Source organism: Mercenaria mercenaria, chromosome 2 (genome assembly GCF_021730395.1).
Source record: "Mercenaria mercenaria strain notata chromosome 2, MADL_Memer_1, whole genome shotgun sequence".
NCBI classification, from domain to species: Eukaryota; Metazoa; Mollusca; class Bivalvia; order Venerida; family Veneridae; genus Mercenaria; species Mercenaria mercenaria.
The window spans coordinates 88,597,247-88,608,748 of NC_069362.1; the positions used below are offsets into that span (position 1 = coordinate 88,597,247).

Here is an 11,502-nt window from a genome sequence, read left to right on the forward strand (position 1 = left end):
CATTGTCAAAAACATGTCGTACTGTATGCTACGTCTAAAATAACGTAAAATAACGCGGCGTCTGATGTTTTAAAGCATATTCTAATATGCTTTTCTCTGTTTTAAAAAAAAACACTCTTACGCTAGAATGACGTCACGCTAACGTGCGATGACGTCAATGTTTTTGTTGCGACCAAGAAAGAGCTACTATATTCTATCCATTGTTTAGATTAAGGGCATATTAGAATCGAAATAATTTATACCAAAACCGTGTTTTAACACTGATTATACACTCGGGCGGTAATACGTCGTACAAATAATTTCACTCTGGCTGCGCCCTCGTGAAATTATTACGCCCGACGTATAACCGCCCGTCGTGCATAAATAGTGTTAAAACACTCTTTTGCTATAAATTATTTTTTAATTCTGCCACGGTAAAAAAAAATAGTTGACTCTATCCTAGTATACTTCAATACGGTATGGTACGTTGCCAGTTTCTAAAGTCTGGGTGAATCGATCTTGACTTTGTGTATTGGAGGCAGTAAACAGTTTTCAGCTGGCCAGGATCAAATTTTCAAATAAGACTGAAGTGCATACTTGTACTTTATAATAATAGTAATTGCTAGAATTGAAGTTTCAGTGGCAAGAACTGAGTTTCAGTTATGAATAGAAAATTAGTTGAGTAGTCTTGATCTTGAAATTATGACGTAGTGACTTGCAGATGCGAATACATGGCTTCGTTGAGCTAGGTCATTTTAGCAGGGGCCTCAGAAAAAGTGGAATAGTGAAAAAAAACGGTACGAATGGCACATATATTTGAGCTTATTTCCAGATTTTACAGTGTTACCGGAGTATGAAACAGTGTAGCAGTTGGTGCTATCATTTGCAGCGATTTGAAAATTGCAAAGTTTAGCTTTTTTCGTCATCAGATTTCGCGACTGGGAAAGCACAATATTCATGTCTTGTAAACAGGAAACTAGATATTAGACATGTATTGCAGATGGTTTGTAATGATATACATACAGTCATGTTAATATTGCAATATTTTTATTTCAGGTGTTTGGTTACAGACTTTTGCGTGAGGTTTTGAAAGTCAAGTAGGCGACTACAGTCCGAGAAGCTCTGGAAAGAGTTTACTGCCTCCATTGTGGCGTTTACACATTTATAGTTAGAAATTTAGACAAATAACCAGATGTAAGCAGTCGTTTATTGGAATTATTGGATCTAAACCATTCATGGTGGAAGGAATTTCCTTTACCTCACATTGTCTTGTAAGGAAATGAAGTAAATTTAAGGTCTAGACTGCAGGCATTTGAATTCATCTCAAGCGTGGTTTTCGGCTGTATTTTATCCGAGTCAATACCATTTTGCTTGTTTTGTACACGAATGCCCTGTTAGCACCGATAATAGGCAAAGCATTAGGTAAGGAATACGTTTTATCGTAAGGAATCGTGTGTAACTGAATCAAGCAAGGCCAAGGGCGTATGAATTTACAATTGAGTAAAAATCTGAATGAATTATTTTTGTATCGAGAAAGAATTTTTCACAGATTATATTGGCTGCAGGATAAATAGAATATTAGATTACTGTCTTTCTTAACCTCGTCTCCGAAAGGTTTATCCCCCTCTGCAAGCTTCGGGATGAATAAACCTTTCTCCAACTTCCTAATATTCTCTATAAGTATTATTGTGGTCAATAGTTCGGTATAATAATGAGTTTTAAAATGTTTTCTTTTTTTTTCAAATTAAATGGTTGCTTCTATTCGTGTTAGTAGATTTAACCGCAAACTTCATGCATTTTGGTAAGTCCTGAAAAATAGGCTCCCACTTGGTGTATTTGCGGAATAGATAGAAAGACAGAAACGGGTGTCGCACGTGTGCTAATTCGGATGCCGGCCGAGGCAAACTCTTGTGCTGCAGCCTTTGATGGAGAAAGAGGCAGAGCGGACTAAATGATAGCAGGTCTGAAAACTATAAACTATATAAATGAGATCAATCTTTGTTAACTGGAATACGTCCTGTTCACGTTTGAGGTATTTGATTTATACCCTTCGTCACGATGTTTATCAAAATCCCCAAAATAGCAAGCGATGGTACACAGATCATTTTGTAATAAGTCATCGCTGATTTTAAAGATAACACTTAACAGTAGTAATTAATATATTTGCTTAAAAAGAAATCATTTATCAAACCATTATCCGTAAAAAATATGACGATACACTTAACTAGAATAATCTATTTTGTCTATTTACCAGTGAGAAATGAAAGGGGTACATTTTACATTCAACAAACAACAGAATATAATCTAACTAAAAAGTTTAATTTGTATTAATTAAGTGGATATTTTATTGTATTTTAACGTAAACCAACTATCACAGTTCGATGTCATGTCTGATGTTCATCATACATAAATGTCAGCTCGCGCATTTAATTATTTAAATTCAGGTTAGAAAGCACTAAACCATGTTTATCTTACTGTTAATCTATTATCACTAGCAAAAGCTATTTTGAAAAAGGCGGATCGATAACGCAAATACATCAGACTGGATTCTGTAATAACCTACTAGAAATAAAGACATAAAAAGAATATCTTGATAGATTGTCTTGTCAATAGGTCAATTAGATATTATCTTCTAAACAAAAAATCTCTACTTTTGACGTAGAGATATTCACGCTCTGACAGTCTAACCCTTTTATCAAGATGGACGTAGATCGGATAAGTAATAATGCATGCAGTGCCATATCAGAGCTGTAACGACATAATCATTTAATATTTGATCTATTGTATTTTCACAGGCTACTAATGGCCTATTATCTGTTAAGCTAGTGTAATAGACATAATAAGTATTGGAACAAATGAGTTATTGTGACAGCGTATTTCACGGTATAATGGTCAACAAAAAGAGCTGTAACATAGCTACAAGTATTATAAGACGATTCTATTAAGATAAAGGTCGAGAAGTAAGAACACAAAGAACAGGATAGAGCTTTTGTAAGCATTTCGCTTCAAATTCGATCCATTTCGTTTGATACATGTACAATTATTTTGTATTCTGTAATATGCATATGATAACGACGAATAAAATATGTTTAAATCAAAGAACAGGAGCGCAGATAGTAATAAGGTTTTTTTAATTGTCCAAAGAGAAGTTGACTACCCCATGCAAAATCAAGAATTCGTTGAAAAAAATGTTTTATTTTCGAAATTGACATAACAACATTGGCTGGTTTTACAGCTTGCAATTTTTCAAACATGAACAAATGGCAAATGTGATAAAAAGTGCACATCTGTCTGCCTGTCTGTCTGGCACTCCACGCAATCAAAAAATAAACTTTTGATCCTTTATGACCGGAATTATATTAATAGATCATGCTTTAAAATTAAAGAGAATACCTCCAGTATTGATTAACACTATCCACGTTAGGTAATAAACGCTATGATATGTACATTTTGTAACTCAAAAGACTGCTAAAAACAACAAGTATAAGACAACCTGTTTGAAGATAATAACACTTTATGCTTCATCCATACATACTTGCAACTTGTATTCAAATATTTGATTTTTATGATCACGCTTTTGAGAAACTTGAAGTTTATCCGGTGTCGCCTGTGCACGTGTACCTAATGATGGAATTCACGTTATTCAGAATTCACTGTGCTCATTTACAAAAATTAAATGGTATTACATGTTGAAATTGATTACAAACTCATTCACAGATATTGTTTGTCAAAATGTCTTTATTTATTTTTTTTAAACCGACAATACCTAACACAATCCAGTTCTCAACGAAATAACGGCTCTAGCGTTTCACGTTTGACAAAATCACATGAACGTTTCAAATTACGTCAACATCGGCTACTTTTGTGTTTTGTTACGTACAAAGCAACAAAACAATTTAACAGTGGGAAAAAGTCACTGTTACATTTAACGCCGTAAACGGATAATGACATTATTTCCCGAGGACGACAACATAATTTCTACACTATCCAAATAAAACAAGTGTGAAGATGTTGCTCGGAAAGGTTACAGTATTAAAAACCTTACTTATTACGGATATTTCATAAATATATGCCTTGTGAAAATCCTCTCAGACCATCTGTTCCGAATGTAGAGTGTGTGTTATGACTCAGGCGCAAGGTTTACTGTAAACGTTTTCAAGATTTTATTTGTAAGGAAGTTTACTCCATGGAAACATTTGAATGATAACTACAACTCATTATGGTGAGCCTTAGATTATTCTAGTACAGCTAGGCTATTATGTGTATATTTTTATTCGATCTGCTTATTGGTCAAAAACTTTACTGCGTGGATATAACTTTTTTTATTAAATAAAGATGATATCAGAGAATTTATAAAAACGTGGGGGGGATACTTTCGGCATTAATGACTTATCAAATAATGGATATATAGAATGTTGCCATCAAAATCACACAGACTAGATAGAGATGGCACTTAACCACCAAAACCTGAAAGCAATCCATGCACTCGATAAAAACATGACTGTGTTATTTTTTGTTTGTTATGAAATATAAACTGTATGCTAGTTAGGATAGTCACAGCGATTCATTCATTAAACAGTAAGTCTTTATGTCAGTTACCAGTAAGGTACCTCTAAGAGCAGAAACCTCTAAGCTAAAATACATTACCGATGACATTGTTATCTCGCTTTGTAGTGAATGTAAAGCGTTTAGAGTGTGTAAGATGAACCGGCAATAAAAAGAACGTTTTATGAAGTATTATTAAATCTGGTTACTTTATTAAGTAATTCTTGGTATTACTTTTATTCATGTTAACTCAAGGATATGCTTACAAGACAACCGCAAGTCATTTCGCCTTCAGTTGTCGATATAAGATTTTAACAAATATAAACTACGGTGATTAGTTAAAGTGAGAGTAAATGAGAAAACAGTTTACATAAAGGGTACTAAATTAAATGTCTACAATTGTGAAAACAAAATGACTAAAAATCTACCGACTCATTCCAAGTCACATTGGATAACAGTGTATATTGCAGTATCTAAATTTTACGAGCGTTATAATATGACTGATTGGTAATTCATTTACAGGCACCTACATGCATAACATGTAAAACTATATCGATACCAATACTGTAGTATAACTAAAGGTGTAGCGCGGCTCTGGGGTCAGACATGCTGGTTTCTATTATCCCTAGCAAAATGTACTGTTTTGATTATATTATTAGCGTTACTAACAATATGTCAAAAGTTTAATGCGCTTCTAATAAATGAAAAGACGTAAATCAAAACAGTGTTGAGGATGCAAAATAACAAGCAATTTCATTTTCGTAGATAAAATGTCATAACATTCTAAAACAGTAACGCAATAGTAATTAAGGATGATACACAACTATGACCTGTTGTATTCACATTTGAAAGTGCCTCTTATCTGAAATGATATTTGTTTAGAGTGGTACTAGACTGGCTCCCGTCCCTATGTTTGTTCTTATTTACACATATCAGTTTTCTTCATTAAGAGGGAAGTAACTCCAGAAGGTTGTTTCTACATTGAGATTTTTTATTGCCCCTGGCTCCGAACATAGTATGGTTCAGCCATCAGATAAAATTGTGCTATTTTAGAGGCTTAAAATTTTCTAATAAAATGTTTCCTGTATTTATATAAAAAATAACCATGCAGCCAGGGAGCCAGGCTAAGAGTGGTACCTGTAATAATATTTGGGTTCTCTTTTATGTTTATGGTATTGTAATGCAAAGTTTAAAGTTCTGTCTTTGCTTCCTGTGATTAAAATGATAATCAACAAAAAGTAAAGGTAGTATCTTCACTAAATGTCTAGCACACATTTTGCATTTCAGTGAAGCCAGTATATAACCGATTTTGTTAACACATGTTGATACGAACATTAAAGAATAGAAGTGTGTTAGTACTGGAAAGCCGGAGCGGTTTCATCATATAAACGAAATTTAATTTTGTTTAATATGTCACATAATTCTGAAAGTTGGCGATTGTAGAATTATATACTTCTCTGAATAAATTGCAAATGTCTTTGTGAACGTAGAAAATGATCTAAAAAGATCAAGCATGAATATTAACTGATATCGTTCTTTTTTCATTTAACAGTTAGGATTGACCTGACTTTAACTATGAACAGTATACAGGCTGTACCTAATCTTCTTTAATTTTAATAATTTCCATCAGTTGTGTGCGAACTAAACAGTGAATATTATCGATTTTACCACAAAACGACAGTATTTTCTCTGATGTATTTTTTCGTGATAGAGACGGGTATCAAGCGTGTAACTGTAATACTTTTAACGATTGAAATGTTATCGAATCTCAAAAAATCACGTTTGCTTATGATAGGAAAGGGCACTAGACTATAATATTGTTCTGTTTAGCTTATGTACCTATCATTATTCTGATACAGAGGTGAAAGCAGAGTTGCATTTCCTATGATTATATACTTTTCTTTTATACAAATTATTAAATGCTAAAAATATGCGGGTTTGTTACAACATTTCTGATGAGTAGATTTATGAGTGTAATATATGTTTTGTATTTCAAATCGTTTAACATAACGTATATTAATACTACAAAAAAGTCAGTACTGTCTCTATGTAGACAATTTATCAATTAATGTTTTGCATTTTTAAATATCTTTACTCAAGATTCAGCAAAACACACCGTAATTCTTTCACATATTAGTAAATGGATATAAGTTTAACACAAGACACCCAACATATATGTTTTCCTATAAATGTTGTAAAGGCTCTTCCTCAACATGGTCGGAGTCGTTATAAAACGTATTCTAGATCATCCATACATGATCTAGGTCACCTGGCCCATATTGCCCGGGTTGCCCTATTACTTACTTCCGAATTGGTCTTTCAGTAAATACAAAGGCGTATATTTAATTAATTAAAATGAACAGCTCGATTTTAATAGCATAATTATTATTGTAATTCAATGGAATTAATTCATCAGTGTTGTTATATTTTCTTGTCATTATGGATCATGGAGTCTATTCAATCTTACTATTATAATAGAGTTCCACGCCCGCTGCTGCTAGAGTGTGTGAGTGTATACATTTCATTACCTCTCAGAAACAGATTCGGTCACAACCAAGTCTGCTTTTATTTTGCTTTGGTTCATTCTTTGCTTCCGTAGGATCTTCGTATAGATTTTCATTTCTATAATAATACCGTTAGTGTCCATGTGTCCCGCCTCCAATAATGACAACTCCTCCCACAACAGTTTCAAAAACATTTAGACATTGACCTCGTTTTAAAGAGTGAAGACATTGGGCGAATTGATTTCTTCTGAGATTCGCCAAGCGAGACGAAATTTTAAAGTTGTGATGAAAATAACTTTACATGTACCTGTATGTTTTTCCACATTGAACATCGTTGAATAAAAATGATGTACTACCAGTAATAGTTGGCGGTCTCGCATATTTTTTACATTATTCAACACGTTCAGTGTATTCAATAAAAACGTTAATTAGCTTTGTCACACCGCCTGTAGGTTGATTTTGTCATTTTAAATTAATCAAAAGGCAAGTGTATCATCCATTTATAAGAGTTGCGCAATGAACACGCTGTATGTTTCTAGACAGTTGGGACATAACCCTTTTGAATATAGCCTTTCGTTATTTTGTTAATTACCATGTCTCAGAATCATATTAAAGCCACTTTATTATCGTCTAAATGTGATTTTCGAAATGTTTTATTGGGTTTAACGTCACACCGACACAACTTAGGTCATATGGCGACTTTCCAGCTTTGATGGTAGAGGAAGACCCAGGGTGCCTCTCTGAGCATTATTTCATCACTGGCGGGCACTTGGGTAGAACCACCGACCTTCCGTAGACCAGCTGTTTATCTTCCTCACATGAAGAATTCATCGCCCCGAGTGAGGCTCAAACCCACATCGGTGAGGGCAAGTGATTTGAAGCAAGCGACCTTAATCACTCGGCCACGGAGGCCCCTTAAAGACTGTGATTATTTTTGTGTGAATGTTTTGAAACCTTTAAAAATAATAAAAACTACTCCATCACTCTTATATTAATATAAGAAATCATTGCCAAGTTTCTAGTTTGTTGCATCAATTGCATTTTATATAACGTTAATTTTACATTGTCAATAGTCATATTTTATTCTTCTAAAATGGAACACTATATATGTATTTTTGTCATGTTTTGAAATATTAATATTTTTACATTTCTGCGATTGTTGTAAAAACGTATACAGTACACTGCCAACATCTATATCATCACAATATACTTGTTCCAAACAATAATTAGACTACAAATGAGACTATAAAACCTTCGTTGTTTTTGAATAATTTATTTATTCAAACATAACATAGTTACAATATAGGTTAAAACACCGCTGCCTTAACTTGACCTTTTCAGCATTAAGAAATGCTTCATTCTTCTTAGGTCAGCAAAGGTTACGGATTTTCTATATCAGTATCACACTATTATAAAAGAGTATTCAGTTTAATGGTTGAGCCAAAATACCCACAAGAGACTGTCTATGAGCCAACAAGGAAATGCTGTTAATTTATGGAGATAAGGTGTATTATTCAATGGCTGTATCGATCGTTTTGTCATGACCGTTTTTTTTTTTTTTGTAAATAAAACTTAATATGTTCTACCTTTGTTGCCGTAGTCACTGTTTTTCAGCATTCACAAATGCTTCATCCAAGCGACAATGCGGCCTTTATAACAAATTTGTATTTACATATCTCACTGTCATAAGAGAACATTTTGTTTAATGGTTGAGCGGTCTGCAAAATGATTAGACTTTCAATTAGTCAACTAGGTAATGCTGGCAATCTATGCATTTAAGGAACATCATTATAAAAATAATTATAAAAAGTCTATATCGGCCTTGATGCCATTGCCGCTTCTTATTAATGAAATTTAACATAACATGTGCAAACTTCGTTGCCATAGTCACTGTTTTTCAGCTTTCTAAAATGCTTCATCCTAGTGACAATCTGGTTTTATCTGCTTTATAGTATCAGCTTGTTTAATTGAAGAATTATTGTCAGAAGAACAATTGCAACTGACGCCACTCCGCATCTCACAGTCACAGATCCGTTTGGAGTCTGAAAGCATACACCACAAATCGTTTTTAGTCAAAGATTGTAATGAAATTTTGAAGAAAGGTATTTACGCTTTGGTTGACATGTTATTCCTTTTATAACTACAGCTTGCTAGACCATTCATGTCGGATAGAGAATGCCTAGGAAAGCTTAATTTATCATTCAAATGTGTTTAACCAATTGGAGAAGGCGCATTGCCACAAACACAAGCGTTTCAAGCAAGCCAACTAGAAGTAGAAGGTAACCAGATCTATTCTATTTATTGATAAGTGTTTTATCTATCAAAGCTTCTAAGAAACAAACTGTTTAATGCTAGCTTATAGTTTTAGTTTTAAAAATAATGTCGTTATAGGGTTAAACCATAACTGAATTTTGGAAGGTCACATACTTTTAATCTGCAGACAAACCGAATTAAACAAAGGACTAAGTATTGCACAGATACTACCATGGTGACACCGTTTACCATTTCATTGTCAAGTTATTCATTGTATTTTTTCGCTTGCACACATAAAACATACATGTAACAACTTTACTGAATAATACTGACAAAAACTTGACATTATCTTGTGAATAAGTAAAATATTCCATACGTTCAAGTATTTTTCTCGAAGGGCTGACATTATTACAATTAAGTTCGTTCGCTGTGAGCATAAGACGTGAGAAAAGTGATGAGTTTACCGTGTTATCAGGAGAATTTGGGGTGACAGAAGAGTCAGTTGTTGATGCTGATGCATCTGAAGTATCTCCTGTTGTCGCTGCTACAGTGGGAATTGTTGCAGGTGGAACTGTTGGTGATTGTGTTGGGACTGGACTTGAAGTATCTGCTGGTGTTATTGTTGTAGACGCGACAGGTGATGTTACAGTTTCTGTTGTCGGTGATGGTGTTTGCGCTGAAGCTGACAGAGAAATTAGAATATATACAAGTAAACAGGCATATCACAGTTATGTGCTGGTGTCGCCCTTCTTAAGATAACAAAAGTGAGCCTGATCCATGATAAAGTAATATGTAAACTTAAGGAACAAGCTGTAATTATGTTTGGATAAATGCATTAAATAAATTCTATTAAGGAAATATTGTTTTGGTGTGCTGTTAATATTATACCACATTTACACAGCACCCGTGTCATAATTAATTTTAAAGATGTTTAATGGTGCTTTAAATACGTTGATATATACAAAGACAGCCACTAACGGTTGACAAATCTATCTCTACTGCTTAGTTTTTCCACAATCGCAATGTAGGGCACCAATACACACAGAATCTGCTCATACTGACCTTTTAGATTATCATATCCTAGTATTAAGTCTAAAATTGAACAACAAGCGCAAAACAGATATATCGTTTCTTTACTATACACTTCTATGCAAATTCATAAATAAAAATATCACCACCATATTTTAGCATCCGTTATGATATTATTTACCGCAATGAACAGGGGTTAAAAGTTCGTTAATACATAATATGCACCATTTATAAAATTCTAATATACCGTATTACACTAGTTACTTTAGATGGTATTTCAAGTCGACCTGACATGATGTTATATGAAAGGTAGACAGTAACTGGCTATAATAACAATTAAAACAGACATATTTTCAATTTTGTATGTTAAGGCTTGAAATTATAACATGAATTTCTCTTCTTTTTTTCAACTGGGAAATCTCAAAATAGCATTTTTAATAACCTTATCGTTGTTTGTTTTAAGTTCCGTGATATAAAACCAGAACTTTTGCGGTCAGTAATTCTGTTCCTTTTTTTTGTCCGCCACTATCTTCCGTTTCTTTTTTGTTAAATATAAGCATTTATTTTAAGTATGTCCATACAATTTTATATTAGATTTAAATGTTTATACTGTCGAAAGTGCTATTAATTTAGACGAACCAAATGCAATTTTAATATATGTTATATTCATTATACTTATTAAAAAACTAGAGTTGTCAATATTTCTATAAAATAACGTAGTCTAATGTCACCATGTTTATTGATTAAATTATTTTGCAGACGATTTCAGTTAACAGAGAAATGGGAAAAAGTAATTCAAAAACTAAAAATATATGTACCTTTATGCGCAATGAAGAGCGACAGCAACAGTAACAACTTCATTTTATCTGCCAGTTGATTTTTAAGTCCTGCTTAACCAAGCTGATTCGTAACACTGCGTTTGGGCGTATGAAGAATGACAGATTTTATATACGTGTCGATGGAGGACCTGATAAGGGTTCTTTCTTTCTCCTCTGAAGTTTAATTCCTTCAAAGATTAAGATTTATACATTGAAGTAATGTGTCGATATTTTTACAGTTATTATACTAATTCCTTATTATACAATTGAAAAATATATCGCAAACACGTAAAATTTGAGATTTTGAGGTTTAAATAAATGTTTAGATATTCATTTTATCGTATATAGTCAATATGCTCCACGTAGCGATAAAT

At 33.2% G+C, this 11,502-nt stretch overlaps 1 protein-coding gene across 1 annotated transcript; it reads right to left on the reverse strand.

The window, feature by feature from the left end:
* Nucleotides 1-8,285: 8,285 nt before the first annotated feature.
* LOC128548576 (uncharacterized) lies at nt 8,286-11,267 on the reverse strand. Its single transcript, XM_053523842.1, has 3 exons — nt 11,129-11,267; nt 9,746-9,963; nt 8,286-9,070 (listed from the first exon to the last, which is right to left on the reverse strand). Exons 1-3 carry the CDS (start codon nt 11,169-11,171, stop codon nt 8,975-8,977), a joined length of 357 nt encoding a protein of 118 aa, XP_053379817.1. The 5' UTR covers nt 11,172-11,267; the 3' UTR covers nt 8,286-8,974.
* Between the last annotated feature and the right edge of the window lie 235 nt (nt 11,268-11,502).

Coding starts and splice junctions, on each gene's coding strand:
- LOC128548576 (XM_053523842.1), bottom strand. CDS start 11,171: ATGAAGTTGTTACTGTTGCTGTCGCTCTTCATTGCGCATAAAG. Junction 9,964..11,128: donor GCTCTTCATTGCGCATAAAG/GTACATATATTT, acceptor TTTCTCTGTCAG/CTTCAGCGCAAACACCATCA. Junction 9,071..9,745: donor CAAATTCTCCTGATAACACG/GTAAACTCATCA, acceptor GTATGCTTTCAG/ACTCCAAACGGATCTGTGAC.